This window comes from Choloepus didactylus, chromosome X, assembly GCF_015220235.1.
Source record: "Choloepus didactylus isolate mChoDid1 chromosome X, mChoDid1.pri, whole genome shotgun sequence".
Taxonomy (NCBI): Eukaryota; Metazoa; Chordata; class Mammalia; order Pilosa; family Megalonychidae; genus Choloepus; species Choloepus didactylus.
The window spans coordinates 49,057,929-49,074,770 of NC_051334.1; the positions used below are offsets into that span (position 1 = coordinate 49,057,929).

Below are 16,842 nucleotides of genomic sequence, written 5' to 3' on the forward strand. Positions count from 1 at the left end.
CCTTCTCCTTCCCGGAGCTGACAGCCCCTCCTCCCCCGGGACTGAGCCTGGCAGGGAGGGGCGCGGGTCCCCTGGCCGCAAAAACTTACAGATTTCGCTGATCTCAGCAGTTCCACGTTTTCATGAGTGTTGTATGAAGTATGCCCAAAGACAGATTGCTCTGTGGTGTCCAGTCCACGCAGTTCCTGGCTTTTTACCTACTTTCCTGGAGGAGTAACTAAAACATACAGCTCACCAGTCTGCCATCTTGCCCCGCCTCCCCACTTATCTTTTTAGTCATTAAGGAAGGACAACTCTAACAGGCTACAGTACCTCCAGATGAGTGAGGTAAGTGCAGGAAAATCTGAAAATAAGAAAAAACCCACCACATGCTTGATTCGGCTTAAAGCAATAGTGCAATCCACATTATACCCACATCTTCCAACATCTTTTCCACGGCAAGAAAAGTTGCTGATGATGCATGTGGCTTTTATCACAGAGATGCATTAAGTAAGCAGGTGTGTGCTGAGTACCAGAGGGCGCTTCAAAATGAATCATCATCTTCTACTTTTCCTCTCTAAGGTTCTGCCTTTGATGCTAACTGTGGTTTTAAGCCTAAGAATGAATAGACTGTGTTGCTTTCCTTTGATTCAAAAAAACTGTCACAATCTCCACAGTATCGGTCGCCATTAAATATCTGAGGTGGTAGAGGGTTGCCCTGAGTAGGCTTCTTTTCCGGTGGGATGTTTTTGTACATCCGTTGCCTCTGTTCTTCTGACATTGTGATATCCACCTCTTCAAATTCTATCTTGTTGGCTTCCAGAAATCTAACCACATCCTGCTGTTTCTTCTTTATCGCCACAAAGCCGGAGGAAGAGGCGATGAACACGGGGATGACCATCCTCTCTTCGCGTCGGGGACCGACCCTCCGCCCCAGGGGGCTCTGGGCTGACGCGGACGCAGAGGTAGAATCTGGCTCTGAGCCGCCGCCATCCCCCTGCAGAGAGTTCATGTCGGGGAAGATCTGAGGGATCTCCCATCTGTTTTCTCATATACATAGTCACTAATTTAGTCACTTTTAGTCTCATGAAGTTTCGTTCAAACATAAAATCACAGCCTTATATCACCTCTCACTCATTTTCTCTCACATTTTTTCTTACACATAAATGCAATCCATGATTTACCGCCTCAGTGACAGTCTCTCATCATTGGTGTCACATTCATCACAATAATTTTCTCTGACAATCTCAGCCACCTATTCAGCCTCTCATTTTTTCCCTCGAAGCTGTTCTTCACATACTTAATACATGTTCTACAGTTATGACTACAGTCTGTCCCAATAGGTTCACACACCCACACACAATCCCTGTCTTTGACACTGCCACTTATTCAGTCACAGGCCATTATCTCTATGTCAGCTTCTACTGTACATAGTTATTGATTTACAATTGCTATTATGGTATCTCACTAACAGTTTCACACACGACTACAAAAATTTTCTCTCACAGTCCGTTTCACATCTCCCCAACCCACAGTAACAGTCTCCTAAACTGTTTCAGCCATACACTGAGTCCCAATCATTTTCTGTTTCCTAACGTACACAGTTACTGATTTACAGTCAATAGTATAGTCTGTCATGACGTTTCTCATACACTCAATGACATGATCTCTCAGTGTCTCATTCACTCAGTTTCTGTCACTTTCTCAGTTTTTCAAACATATAAGTCCCCTATTTAGTCTCTTATGAAATGTTTCACACACCCACACATTCTTAGACACTGTCTCAATCCCTAATTTTCTCTCGCTCAGTTTCTCTCACACACACACATACATACGCAGTCACTGACTTCTGGTTGTCACTACTTGCCATTTCTCTTGAACAGTTCCTCTTCTTTCTCACTTACAGACACAATTGTGTGGTCCCTCATACCTTTTCAGTCACTCAGTCTCACCATTATTTTCTCTCACACTTTCTCATATATACAGTCACTGGACCTGCCTCTCATCTCTCAGTTTCACACACAAACATACACAACTAAAGTCTCTCATACTCCAAGCCCCAGCCATTTTTTCTGTTTCTCATGTATACAATCCTAGTATAGTCTCTCATGAACAGTTTTCATAAACTCAATCACACATTCTCATATCTTGTGTCTCAGTCACCCATACGACCTCACAGCCATTTTCTTCTCATACCTCTCATACTTCCACTCCCATTACTTTCGATGACACTACAGCCTCGCACAGTTTCACACACAATTTATTTCTCAAACATTAAGTCACCTTCTGTGATGTTTCTTACCTACACAGTCTCTGACAATCACTACCACAGTTTCATGCCCACAGTCTCTCATATTTTGTTTCAGTCACTCAGTCTGTCTTGCTCACTATCAGCTTGTCAAGCAGTGACTGATGTGTACTCCCCATTGCTTTTTCAGAAACATTATTTCACGCATATCATCAGTTTCTTGGATGGTATCTTAATCACTCATTCAGTCTTACAGTGATCTGCTAACACAGCCACAATTTCTCAAATAGACACAAAGTCAAAAGTTTGTGGTCACAGCTTCTATACTCTTGCACATGGTTTCACATATCTATATACACAATCACAGCCTTTTGCAGTTTCTCTCTCTCTCATACACATACACAGTTGTCAATTTGTGACACAGACACCATAAAGCTGTTTCTCTTACAATTAATCTCTGCCTCACATCCTTACTGCCTTTCACCCAAAGCCATGCCTGTCATCAATTACTTCTGACGACATCAGGGAAAAAAATGCCAGCAGCCTCCAGCATCACCTTTAAAAATATATATTTACAGGAACAATTCCCCATTCTCTGGGACTCTTAGAAAAAAAGATCCATGTTGGGGAAGTAAAACAAACAGTGGAGACAGGTGTAGCACCGTCCCCCAAATCACCAACCCCCAGGTCCCCAGGCTTGGGCTAGGCCATTGCTGATAGGAGGTGAGCCCAGGAGTCTTTTGAACCCACCCTCTCTAGCCTGGAATTGATAGGGCAGGCTTTAAGTCCCCCATTCCTCCCTCCCAACTCCAGGGACACTTAAAGCGTCCTTCATACCCGCCCGCAGGAAATTGGGGGGCTGGGAGGGAGTTGAAAATACATGTTTGGTATCAAAAATAAACACTTGGGGGTGGCAGGAAGAACCCCCCTAAATCCCTTCCTTCTCACCCACCCCCATCTCAGATACAGGAAGAGATGATCTCCCTCTCCCCTATTGAAAAGCCCTGTTTAAAAATAGATTATACTATCAAAATGGCAGGGAGTTTGTGTGTGAGGGGGGACAGGGAGATCTGGAGTACTGGTTGGAGGGGGTCCCCCAGACGGGAACCACACCCCCAAAAAACCCTCCATTGGGAGGTAACAGGCAGGACTCCAGGGAGTTTGGCAGACAAAGGAATGGCTTCTCAAGGGGGAGAAGAGGTAAAGGGGCATCCCTCCCTGGACAGAAAGTTGATTGAGAAAAGGACAAACTGTCTGAAAGAAAGGTTGGGGAGATGGAAATTCCTATTCCAAGGGTGTGATTTTTCCTTGGCCAGGACTCCCAAACCGTAAAATGGTGCAAATTCTTCCTGGACCCGTGGGTATATCCAGGAATAATAAAATAAAACAAGCTTGCTTTCTACCCACACTGCTAAATGGAGAAAGGCCCCCCTCACCTCCCCAAGGGCTGGCTGAAAAATAAATAAAGAAAAGTCCTTCTCATGCCAGTCCCCGAGTGTCTTGTCTTGGGGGAAAAATGTGGAAATGGGGGAAATGTCCTCACCAACCCCCCCCCCCCAAAGGGATGGGACAGGCTCTTCCCAGTGGCCTTCAAAAAATAAATAAATAAACCGCCCCCACTGCTAAAGTAGGGGATGTATAAGGGCGGCCACTGGGGAATTGACAAGGAAGAACAAAGTTGCGTGTATGGGGGGGACACTGAGAGATCCTTCTTCCCAAGAATCCCCACCCCATCACAACCAAAGCATGAGTCTGTCAGTTGAACTGTGTTTCTTCTTGAGACAGCTGTCCAGAGAAGTTTGGGGGCATGGATGGAGTTACTCCAGCAGGGGGCGGTGGTGGTGGTGGAAGTCATGGCTTCTGGGGCCCTGGGGAGAGCACCACGGGGGTCGACAGTCCGTCCACGCTGATAGAAGGGATGTGCACCTGGGTGTTGCCACTGGATGGAAACTGGGGGGCAGAAATAGGGAGAGGTCACAGACTGGGGGCCATGCTAGGGTCTCTCGCACTTTCCAAGATGGGCGCAGGGGATCCTACCTGGAAGGAGAGCTTGGCCGGGCTACGGGGCGCGATGGGACTCAGGGTGCTCCAGAAGTGAATGCTGGGGGGCAGTGCACTGGGCGTCAGCAGCACCGGGGTCTGCAGGGAAGGGGTAGTCGGAGCTCAAGTGAGCAGACGGCAGGTGTGTGGAAAGACGAAAGGAACTTGGTTCCAGCTCCACTACAGATATCCCACTCAAGACACCCCCCAGCTCACTTCTCAAAACCTCCCAGGCTTAGACCATAACTGCTAAGGCCATGGCCATATGCATGTACGCATCTCTTGAACTTTACACAGAACACTCCCCTTCCCCAACTCCCTAGAGCCCACCGGGCCAGTTCCTGCGACCTCACCGGGCAAGACAACCCACAAGACCGAGTCCATATGCCACTCTCAAACTTCACAATTCATGAGCCCAACAGTTCTGACTCAACCTCCAATTCTTCTGCACTACCCGTATACCTCACAGGAAATCTCCCACTAAATAGATCCCGGATCAAAATCCCCACTAAAGTTCCATAAATTATGCCCCAACCCAGCAGCAGTTCCCACAGAGGGCCTCTCATCCCCGCGCACATAATTCCCCAGAAATGCCCTTCTTTCGGACAGCCAATCCCCCCGCTCTGGAGTTTCACTCTCCCTCAATTAATCAAGCAAACCCCAGCCCTCCTGGGTCTCAGCTCAACCAATCACAGTCAGCGGCCCCACCCCCTGCTCACATACTGGGCTCCGCCCCTTCAGAGATAACCACAGAAGCCCTCGCTGTCAGCCTAACTCCGCCCAGTCGCCCACCGCGCGCCAATCCCATCCATCCTGGCCCTCAGCTCTGCCCCACTGCAGGCACTCACCAATGTATGCGTCGGCAGCAGGGACGGCGTCAACGCCGGCCCCGGCGCCTGCAAGCCAGAGCCAGTTCCTGATCCCGGCGTCCGTTCGGGTCCTGGCCCAACCAGCAGGCTTGGGCTGAGGGGAAGCTCCAAGTCTCGGGGCTTCCGGCCCTTCTGTGGCTGGGCGATTTCTGTGCCGGAAGCCGTGGAAGCTGCTAGGCCCGCCGCCTGCGCTGTCGTCTCCATAACGACCGCGGCCAGCCGGGCCGGGGCACCCTCCGTGGGAGGGATTTCTGGCCCCGCCTTAGCGGCTTCCGGCACAAACCCCGCCTCCCTACCAGCTGCAGCTTCTAATTCTTCCTTGGGCCCATCCACTTTCACTTCTGGGGGCAGTGGGCGGTTCAGGCCGGGCTCCATATTCAGCTCTTCCGATTTCGGGTTCGGGGCCTCGGGCGGGGTCAAGATGACCTGGGAGAGGAGCAGGTGTGGAACGGGCGCGTAAGGACTCCTGCGGTAGCGAGGGTTTCTCCTGCGGGCCAGCTAATGATTTCCCTCGGAAGGCAAGACATAGTTCTACGGGCGTCACTGCACATCCAAGGAAGCAGGGCTTATTCCGTGGGCAGGTCCTCCTATTGGTCTGGGACGAGACAATCTGATGGGACCGGGCTGCCCCTAGGGGCGGGACTCCCAGGGATGTCTCCCTTATTATTAAAACAGTGGCTGTGAAAAATTTGCTCTAAGCACCAGCAGGCTTAGATGAGTCTGGAAACTTGTGAAAAGCGAATTTCGGGCTGAACCCCCCCCCCCCCCTCCCCACAGTCCCACTCAATCAGAAAAGTCTGGGGCTCAGGCCCAGCAATTTGTGTTTTAACGGCCATCCAGGTGATTCTGTGTGAGAACCGGTGCACTAAACGAATATGTTCAGGGCACCTACTACATGCTGGGTAACTACTAATCGTAGCACATTTTATCTCCCTTTTCCTTCTTATCAGACTTCCATAGGTGGCCTCTCACCTCATCTCCTCTATTAGGACTTCCCCATCGCTTTTCCTCCTAGCCCCCCTCCTCGGTTGGGAATTGTACATCCCTCCTCCTCACCCCCTGCTCTTAATTTCCATACGCCAGTCCTCACCTGCAGAGGCAAGCCGGCCTCCTCTGCTTCCAGGCAGGCCTCCAAGGGGCTTGGACTGGTGGTCCTGCTCCCTGAAGGGGGTGCTGCGGCTCCTGCAGGGGCGGTGTTGGGAAGCACTGAGGCAGGCCGAGGATGAGGGGGTGGCTGAGGTGGGGGCTGTGGCTGCAGGGACTGGATGGTGAAGGTGGAATAGAGGCCTGAGCGCATGTACTCATTCCGGCTGCTGCGCGCCAAGCCGCCCGGGCCTGCCATTCCTGCGCCCTTGGGTGTGCCTGGCTTCCCTGAGGTGGTGTCCCCAGGGGTGGCGTGTATAGCAGCAGGGGCCACATTTGCCACAGCGGAGGCGACAGACACCTCGGGCAGTGGTGGGCAGTCCTCAGTGGAGCACCCTGGGACTTCGGGGTAGGACACAAACTTGTAGACGAACTTCTGGCCGCTCACCTTGCGGATGATGTTCTGGGGAGGGAGGAGAAAGAACAGAGGGCCTTAGAGGAAAGAGGTAGGGTGGAAGGGAGGTGTGGCTGGGAGAGGAGGGGGGTAGAGGGGTGTGTCCTTTCTTCTAGTGTCTTTCTTCCCACTTGCCCATCTCCTGTCTTTTTACATATACACCGTCCCTCCACCGTGTCTGCCTCCCCGTGTGGTCCCCCTCCCAGCCCATTTCACTTCTCACCCATCTCTTTCTCAATTTGGGGGCACCTTCTTTCTCCTTCCTGAGTCTCCACCTCAACCCCAGTATCTCTTTCTCCCCCTTCTCCAGATTCCCCTCTCTGTTACTACTCCCTGGTCTCTCCTCCTCTATTCTCCCCTCCACAATTCTTTCTTTAGCCTCCTGTCCTCTCCCTTCCCTGTCTCCTTCCCATCCATCGTGCTTCAAGTCTCCCTGTCACTCTTTACCTACAACTGTCTGACTTTTCGCTGCCCCTCCACCTCAGTACACATACACAGGCTTTCCTCCTGGCTTTAAGAACCAGGGGTGTCTTTGGGCTGACGGGGTCAGGCCTTGGGAGTGCCTGTCAGGACACGGTCTTGAAGACCGGCTAATACAGTAATGAAATACCCGTTACAATGAATACAAATGTTGGAAGAGACTAAATTGATGTAGAAGAATGGAGTGCTGAATTATTATTTATACAGAGGATTATTTTAAAGCTGTTTATGCAGAAGTGGAACGGGGCAAGATCATTCTAGAGGACAGGGTGAGAAGGCCTCATTATTAATACTGTTGTGGAGGTTTTAGCTAAAGCAATAAAATAAATTAACAGAGTAATAAAATAAGAGCATTAAAATACTGGCACAAATATTGGGGGGCTCTCAAGGCTGGCTTCAGTGGGTCACAGAGCATGTTTGGGGTATTTCAGGACAGTTCTAGAAGGTCTCAGAGATGCTCTGATGGTCCCAGAGGACAGGGTGAGGTAGCCTCATTATTAATATTGTTTTGGAGGTTTCAGCTTAAGGAATACAATGTGAAAATGGCATAAATGCTTTAAATAGTAAGGGTGTGCAGCAAAAGCCTAGGGCTGTTCTAGGGGGCAAGGGGAGCATGGGGGTGGGGACAACACTGGGGCACTCTGGGGGGTGTCTTAATCCTAGTCAGATATGTCATAGGGTGAGTTTGTGCTTCTCAGAAGATAAATGAAAAGGGATATTCATTAATATTGTTTGGGAGGTTTTGGCTAAAGAAATAAGAAAATGAAATAATTGGTATAAATATGGGGGAGAATCCAGTGAGAGGATAGGATGCGTCTGAGAGGATAGGATGAGGAATATTTAAAATTTAGGTACAGGAAATTTGAGATGATAAAATAAAATAATTGATATAAATATTGGGGTAGACCAGTGCTGCTCTGGGGATCCAGAAGGATGGGGTGTGGAGCTGGTTTTATATGTACTGTTTTGGAGGTTTCAGCTAAAGGAATAAGAGAAGAAAATGAAAGAATTGATAAAAATGTCAGGGGTCCCAGAGGATGGGATAAGGAAAGGTCAGTATGAAATTGCTATGGAGGTTTTGATTCTAGGAATAAGAATATGAAAGAACTTGGAGTGCTCAGCACTGATGCAGGGGTTCCAGAGGACAGAATGAGGAAGGTTCATTATAATTAGTGTTTTTAAAGTTTGGGCTATAGGAATAGGGCAAAAAAATTCAGCATTGCTCTGTGGATCTCAGAGGATGAGGTGAGGAGGGGCCAGTATTGCTATGAAGAGTTTAGACAAAGCAGTAAGACAAGGAAATAAAATAAGTGATATAACTATTCAGGGGCTCAACATTGGTCCGAGGGTGCCAGAGGATGGGGTAAGAAATGACAGCTTTTCATATTGTTTTCAAAGTTATAACTACAGCAATTAAGACAAGAAAATGAAATAACTGATATCAACGTTGGGGGTCCCCAGCACTGGTTGTAGAGGCCTTACCTTGTGGTAGTAGTACCGCAAAGCCCGGCTGAGCTTGTCGTAATTCATGTTGGTCTTGTTCTTGCGCAGCCCCCACAGCCGGGCCACCTCCTCTGCATCCACCAGCTTGAACTCACCACCATCCCGTGAGGTCCAGGAGATGATATGGCCATTGCCTTGCTCTCTTAGCAGCTGCAGCAGAAACTGCCACAGTGTCACAGAGGGGTCCATTGCTGGGGGAGCGCTCACGCCATTCCAGGGGTACCTGGAGGGCAGATAGCTTAGAGCTGAGAGGCTGTGGACACAGGAGAGGGCAGAGGTCAGCAGGATGAGGATTCCTTTCTTGCCATCTTGCCTTCCCTCTGACCCCAAACCCCACTATCATCCCCTAAACACCCTCAGACTAAATTTAAAGTCCATCAGCCTGGCTTTGGAGAAACCCTGTAATGGGATGCGACTTTTGAGGACCTTGGGATGGTGTGAACGTATTTTGCGTGCGGGGCAAATGTGAACCTGTGGGGGCCAGAGGGCAGACTGGGGTGGGTACTCCTAATCCATGGAACCTGTGAATATGTTACAATACATGGCAAAAGGAACTTTGCAGATGGAATTAAGATTACAGACTTTAGGATAGGGAGACTATCTTGGATTATTTGGGTGGGCCTAATCTAATCAGGTGAGTTCTAAAAAGGTGGAAGATGGAGGCAGAAGGGTAGCTCACAGAGATGTGATGTCAGAAGAAACAAGAGAGGTTCAAAGCATGAGAGGGACTCAACCTACCATTGCTGGCTTTGAAGATGGAAGAAGGGGGCTATGAGCCAGGGAATAAGGGCAGCCTATTAAGGTTGAGAATGGCCCTCAGTGGACAGCCAGTAAGGAAACAGGGCCTTCAGTCCTACAACTGCAAGGAACTGCATTCTGCCAACAACTCGAACGAGCAGGAAATGGATTCTCCCCTAGAGCCTCCAGAAAGGAATGCAGGCCTGCCGACACCTTGATTTTAGCCCAGTGCGACTCGTGTTGGACTTCTGACTTACAGAACTGTAAGATAATAAACTTGTGTTGTTTTAGGCAACTAAGTTTGTGATGTTATATAGCAGACACAGAAATCTCATACAGTTCCCCTCACCTGAATTTTATCATTCTGTTTCTACCACATCAGTTTCAAAATTTTCAGGAGGTTTATTTTGTCAGGCCCAAGCAGAAGCTGTTTACTCTCCATCTGGGGCTCCCTTTCTCTGCCTGACAGTCTTCCTCATCTTTCAAGTGCCAGCTCAAGGGTCCTTTCCTGTATGAAGCCTTCCTGGAACTGAATATCTGCTCTCTTCTGTCTCTCTACCCATCTCCTCCCTTCAGCTCCTTTGACTGGTTACTGTCTGTGTGTTCTTCCACTTGATAATAACAGCAGCAGCAACAATGAACATTTATTGAGTGCTTTATACATGCCAGGCACTGCTCTCAGCAGAAAAGCAATGTAGTGTACTGGATAATCACCCAGGCTTGGGAGCCAGACTGCCGAGGTTCAAATCTTGGTTCTGCCACTTATTAGCTGTCTGACCCTTAGGCATGTTCTTGTTTTTTCCCTTTAAACTTTTTATTTTGAAATAATTTCAAGCTTACAGGACAGTTGCAAAAATAATACACAATCCATACAGAGAACTCCAATATGCCCTCCCACTCAGATCCCCAAACCCAGCAATCCGAGGCATATTCTTTAACCTCTTTGTACCTTTTCTCATATGTAAAATAGGGATAATAACATTCTCATCTTTAAAATAGAGAGAATAATAATACATAGCTCATAGGGTTATTGTGTGGATTAAATATAATACATCTGGGATAAGGTAAGTTCTGAATAAATATTAGCTACTAATTTGTTCATGATTCCTTATCAGTTATTCCAAAATTCAAAAAACTCTAAAAACCGAAAGCTTCTTTGTAACTTGTTTGGCAGGCTGCTAGCAAAACCCGATTTGAAATGATACATGGCCCTTTCTGGTCTTTACTCATCCTTAAGTACAGTGAATATTCATACATTTCACTGCAGAAATATGAATGTGGCTGATTACAGAGCCTACTAAGGGTGTTATGTAACATATTGTATATGTACCATGTTTCCTTTCTAAAATCTGAAAAATTCTAAATTCTGAAACACATCTGGCACCAAGGGTTTTAGATAAGGGAATATAAACCTGTACTGTTAATTTTACAGATCATGACTCATTTATCCCTCACCAGAACTCTGAGAAGCAGGCACTCTTAATATCACTAATTATATTATAGATTTGGAAGCTGAGGCACAAGTATCTAAATGACTTGCAGCTATAAATAGCAGAGCCAGGATCTGAACCTAGCTAGTCGGCTTCCAGTTGTCAAGGCTCTTAACCATTAGGCTCAACTGTCCCTCACAATGACAGCCTTCTCTTAGCGTGTCCCACAGAGAATAGGGTCCCTCCCTGTAAACCCTGAGAGCAAACAGGAAATAAACACGGGTTTCTTATTCCTTAAGGGAATGAGCTTTAATCAATCAAACTATTCAGCTGGCTGGGATGGTTGGGTTAAGAATAAAACCTTCCAAATCAGCCGGTTTCAAAGAACTACCCTCTATTATTTACAACTTGATTTTTTAATCTCTAATGATATACACGGTATGATCCTCTTATGACCAAATTGTTTTGAAATTCATTGAGCAGACACAGGCAATTATACAAGTCACAAAGCCATGAACAGTGTCCAGGTTGGAGAGTCTTGTCATTGGAGACCTCACGGAGTTTATTTTGAAGCCCATTTGTCTCAGAGGCCCCAAGAGTTCAGTGTGACTCCTGGTGGCCAAGATACACAATTTCACCAGTTCCATGTTTGGCTGCAACAGAACCTATCGGTTAAGTGAAATCTGAAGGTATGTTTCAAGCCTCAGTGGCACACAGGGTTTTGTATTTTGTTTATTATCACATCTTTCACCTTGACCCCGAATAAGAGTTCTAGTAATCTGCCTTACTCAAATGTGTTTACTTCTTATCGTCTCATTCGCTTAGCAAACATTTTTTGAGTGCCTACTGTGGGCCAGGTGCAGGGGATACTGAACAAAACAGACAAAAATCCCTGCTCTGGTGGAATTCACATATTAGTGGGGAAGGCAGCCAAGGAACAAGATAAACAAGTGAAGAGTATGTCAGATGGTGATAAGTGGTATGGAGAAAAAGAAAGCTGGAAGGAGTTGCTATTTTTAAAAGGATAGTCAAGACTGTATACTTAAAAATGGTTAAAATGGGAAATGTGTTTATATATATTTTCTGCTCCCTCCCTATATATATATTACCACAATAAACAATTTTTTTAATTACTATAAAGGGTAGTCAGGGCTTGGGAGTCACTGAGGAGGGACCATCTGAGCAAAGCCCTGAAAGAGGCGGAGGAGTCAGGCTTGTGAACATCTGGGGGAGTGGCAGTCCAGACAGAGGGAACAGTCAGTGTAAGTGGCCCTGAGGCTGGAGAGCGCCTGACATGTTAGAGGAAGAGAGATCAGCGTGGTTAGAGTGGGATGTGGGAGGGCAAAAGTAGTAGGAGATGAGAACAGAGAGGTAACAGGGGTCAGACTCAGGAAAGCTTTTTTGGGCACTGTAAGACTTTGGCTTTTACTTTGAGTGAGAGAGGAGCCAGGAGAGGGGTGACATGCTATGACTTGGAGTTTAACAGGATCCCTTTGACTGGTGTGAGAAGAACAGACTGTAGGGGCTGAAGAGGCTATTGCAATAGTCCAAGTGAGAGATGATGGTGGTAGCAGCAGAACTGGTGAGAAGTGGCTGAATTCTGGATAAAATCTGAAGAGAGAGCCAGCAGGATTTGCTGACAGATAGGATGTGGCGGGTGAAGAGAGAGAGGTCAAGGGTGACTCTAGGTTTTTGGCCCAATCATCTGGAAGGATTGAGTTGTTATAAACTGCGATGGCGAATACTGTGGGAGAGCAGGTTGTACAGGGCAGATTGGGAGGCCACTTTTGGAGATGGTCCATTTCAGAAGCCTGTTAGACATCTAATGTATATGCTATGAATAATAATATTAATTAAAAAATAGCAACCAGCCACACAGCCCTTACTATGTGTTACACACTGTTTGAATCCTTTTCCTCATTTTATCTTCAAGCCAACACTACGGGGTGGGTATTATTAGTTTTCTCCCCATTCTTCAGATGAGAACATGGAGGCACAGAGAAGTTAAGTAACTTGTCCAAGGCCACAGAGCTGGAACTTGGCAGAGCTGGGATTCAAACCCAGGCGGTTTGGCTCCAATTAGTGATCCTAACCACCTTACAACATTAGCTCTTTCTAAAGCGAACCATAGAAGGGTAAGATCCTAGAGGGTAATAGGGATGCCTTCCCTGAGGAGGTGACAGTGAGCAGAGTCCTGAAGGAGAGGGAGTAGCAAGCCATATTGATGTCTGCAAGAAGGATGCTTCAGGCAGATGGAACAGCATGTATACAGGTTCTGAGGTGGGCACAAGCTTGGCATGCCACATGGTGGCCACCCTTAACTATTCACAGTTCCCGTGATGCACCAGGAGAGTTCCCACCTCTGAGGATACACATGTGCTGTTCTCCCTGCCAGGGGTGTCCTTTTCCTGTCCTGCACCTGATGAACCCTTTATTACACAATCATCAAGTTCTGTTCCCTCTCTAGGCAGAATTCATTCTTCCTCTGCATGATCCAATGTGCCGAATAACCCATCTGCCCGTGCAAATCTACTCCTCTCTCTGGATCTTCAGCATCATATTCCTCAGTCCTGTTCTAGTTGTGTGACCTTGAACAAATTACTTATGCTCTCTCTGTGTTTCCTCATCTGTAAAATGGGGATCTTTTCCTTTCAAAAAATAAATTATGCTCAAAAATACAACTACCCTCAAAGGTTTCTGTGAGGATTAAATGTGTCAAGGATTAAGATAATGTAAGTCCTTGTGAGGACTTAGAAAGTACACATAAAGAACTTAGAAAAGCATCTCTGGCACGTGGTAGATACTCAACTATTAGCTAGTATGTCAACCTTCTCCCTCTCCAAACAGCCCCCCTTTCCCCCACCTATACCATCTGGCTTCTGTCACCTCTCCGACCTGACCTCCTACCCTTCTCCCACTCGCACACTCTACTCCATCTGTACTGGCCTTCTTGATGTTCTTGAACATGCCAGGTGCCATCCTACCTCAGGGACTTTGCACTGGCTATACCCTCTGCCTTGTACACTGTTCCCCTAGGCATTTTGGCTCCCTCCCTCACCTCTTGATTCAGGCCTTAATTCAAAAGTTACCTTCCACGTGAAGCTGCCCTGGCCACTCAACACTCAATGTCTACCTTCCCTTCTTCGCTTAGCACTTCTCTAATATACTATCTATTTTTACTTACTATTTTATTTATATAGGCTGACCCCCCTTCCCCCCCTAAATGCCTGCTGCACAAAGGCAGAGATTTCTGCCTGTTTTGTTCTCTTCCATATTCTCAGCACCTAGAAGAGTGCCTGGTACTCCATAGATGTTTGTTGAATGAACAGTCCCAGCTAACTAGCCTCTTAACTAGCTCTCATGTCCCCTCTTCATCTCCATCTGTCTCTCACCTTGATTTGTCTGAAATTATGTTTTCCATTCATTCATGCAATAAATTCTTATTGGGCACCTCCTGTATGCCAGGTACATTTTTTTTAGGTGCTGGAGACACAGCCGTGAATAAGCAGACAAAAACTGTAAACCCTCATGGGACTCCCATTCTAATGGGGAGAGACAGACAATAAACACAGTGAACTGGTAAACCACACAGTGTGTCAGACAGTGACAAAAGGCAAAGAGTCAAATACAGCAGGAAAGAGGCCTGAGTCCTGCTGGGTGTGTGGGTCCAGGGATCTCTTTTAAACAAGATGGTCAGGGACCTCACTGAGAGGCTGACATTTGAACAGAGCCCTGAAGGGAACCATGCAGATACCTGTGGGTAGAGTGTTCTTGGCAGAGAGAACAGTCGACGCAAAGGCCCTGAGGTTGGTGTGCTGGAGGACCTTGAGGAGGAGGCTGGTGTGGCCCGAGCAGAGTTAGTGAGGGGGTGGAGGTGTAGGAGGTGAGGTCACAGATGTAACTTGTCCTACTGTTATTAACTCAGGTATTCTTTATATACACTGGGGGGGGGGGTCCTCATTCCAATTCCTCCAATTTTACAAGAGAGAAAACAGGCACAGAGAGAAAGTGGTTACAGCCACTAATCTAAGGCCACATAGCTGCTGTGGGACTGGGTGGATACTGGGACAAGGTGTGGAATGGAGACAGCTCTGCAGGCAGAGGGAATAGCACAAATAAAAGCTTGGAGGTGGGAACTACTTTGGTTTTTATGGAGTGGGGCTTGTGGGATATGATGAGGTGAGAGAGGGGAGCCTCAAAAATTACCCTGTGCCCTGAGGGGCAACCTAACCTGGTACTTACTGGGTGACCTTTGAGTAAGGTGTTTAGGCTCCCCATGCCTCATTTTTTTCATCTGTGAAATGGAGATAATGATAAGACCTATCTTATAGGGTTATGGTGAGGATTAAATGAGTTCATTAATATAAAATACTTAAAAAGCATGCCTGTTACACAGTAAGTGCTCAATAAATGTTAGCTCCTACTTCCATTATTATTATCATCATCACTAATATATTCATTTATTGTAGTGAGGTGGAATGTCTTGGTGGTTAAGTGAGTGAAGGGGTAAGTTCTAGAGTAAAAAGACCTGGGTTCAACAAGCACACAGGCTGATCCACTATTATTAAAGGGGGGGGGGTCAGGCAGGGAAAGTCATGGACTGGGTGGGCCACTACAAGGAAAGGAGGGGGAATATAAAAACATTGGGTTCATGGAAGGGTAAGTGGGGGGTAAGGGCATGAATGTAAGCACACAGGTAGCAGGAAATCTCATTGACTGATGCACTACAGTGGATGGGGAGAAAAACCATCACACATACTGATTAAAAGGAGACAGGCACAAGGCTATGGTCTGGGCTCCTGGAACTGGGGAGATACAAAACACTAGACTGACTCAGAACTAAAAGGATGGGAGAAGCCCACAAATTGACAGTGTGCAGAAAAGGGGAGATAGGGCAATGGACTGATGACTAGGGGGATGTGACTGATCCACTATAAAATGGGGGGGGGGGAGGCGGGAGGCGGGGAGATGAAGCCATGGACCGATGCATTGGGGGATTGGAGGAGCAAGGAATACAAACTCACAGACTGACTATTCAAGAGGGGTGGGGGTACAACGCCACGGCTTAATTCACTACAAGGAACAAGAGAGGTGAACAAAAAAAAACCACAGATGGGTCCCCTGAAAGTTGAGGACAAGAGAAATACAAGCACCCAGACTCACCTAATATAAAAGGGGGTCGGACAATGCCACAGACTGATTCCCTGTACGTGGGGGTGGGGGTCTAGAACATGGACGGGTCCACTGTAAGTTGGGATAGGGAGAAATTCAAGCACGCAGACTGATCCATTATAAAACGGGAGTGGGGGATAGGCCACAATCAGATCCACTACAAGGGGCGAAGGGAGGGGACAATGCCACGGGCAGATCCACAGCCGTGGCGGTACTGGCGGGGAGTCGAATACCATCAGGCCACGGGCCAAGCCACATCCCCCACGCGGGGGCGGGAAGGATACGAGGGGGTCATGGACGCAGCCCTCCACCCTCCAGGCTCAGGGCTCACCTGTGCACAGCGTTGCAGCGGCGTCGGCAGTTTTAGCAGCTCCGGGGGGCGGGGGCTCCATGCGCAGCCCCACCGCCCCCCAGGCCCGGCTCGGAGGCGGCGGCGGCGGCGGCGGCGGCGGCGGCGGCGGCGGCGGCGGCGGCGGCGGCGGCGGCGGCGGCGGCGGCGGCGGCGGCGGCGGCGGCGGCGGGCGGCGGCACCTACAAGCCGCCCCTGCGTTTCCCCACCGCTTACGTGGGTCCATAGGGGCGGAGCCGAGCGTCCCGCCGCTCGCTGGTTGGCCCGAGCAGCACAGATTGAACGTGCGGGTCGAGGGGTGGGGGTGAGGGGCGGGTCCTAACCCTCAGAGCTGTGTCTTGATTGGCCCAAGGGGAACTGTTGGAACGCGGATGGCCGACCGAGGGTTTAGAGCGGGGAGAGCCTGGCCCCGCCGGTGCTCCGTGCTGATTGGCTCAAGGACTGATAGACAGTGGGCAGTTGACAAGGGTCTGGGGGGCTCCTGCCCACACCGATTG

At 48.3% G+C, this 16,842-nt stretch overlaps 2 protein-coding genes across 4 annotated transcripts; both read right to left on the reverse strand.

Annotated features, from left to right (window-relative positions):
- Positions 1 to 438: 438 nt before the first annotated feature.
- LOC119523509 (SH3 domain-binding glutamic acid-rich-like protein 2) lies at positions 439 to 962 on the reverse strand. Its single transcript, XM_037822316.1, has one exon. The coding sequence runs from the start codon at positions 878 to 880 to the stop codon at positions 557 to 559; it is 324 nt and encodes a 107-aa protein (XP_037678244.1). The 5' UTR covers positions 881 to 962; the 3' UTR covers positions 439 to 556.
- A 1,555-nt stretch (positions 963 to 2,517) lies between these two features.
- ELK1 (ETS transcription factor ELK1) lies at positions 2,518 to 16,460 on the reverse strand. 3 transcript variants are annotated; one of them, XM_037822464.1, is made up of 7 exons: positions 16,328 to 16,460; positions 8,636 to 8,909; positions 6,668 to 6,682; positions 6,227 to 6,397; positions 5,116 to 5,562; positions 4,265 to 4,366; positions 2,518 to 4,177 (listed from the first exon to the last, which is right to left on the reverse strand). In XM_037822464.1, exons 2-7 carry the CDS (start codon positions 8,843 to 8,845, stop codon positions 4,079 to 4,081), a joined length of 1,044 nt encoding a protein of 347 aa, XP_037678392.1. In that variant the 5' UTR covers positions 8,846 to 8,909; positions 16,328 to 16,460; the 3' UTR covers positions 2,518 to 4,078. The 3 variants fall into 3 exon arrangements, with proteins under 3 accessions (XP_037678392.1, XP_037678390.1, XP_037678391.1); XM_037822462.1 differs by having other exon boundaries at positions 6,227 to 6,682; XM_037822463.1 differs by having other exon boundaries at positions 6,227 to 6,682; positions 8,636 to 8,879; positions 16,328 to 16,459.
- Between the last annotated feature and the right edge of the window lie 382 nt (positions 16,461 to 16,842).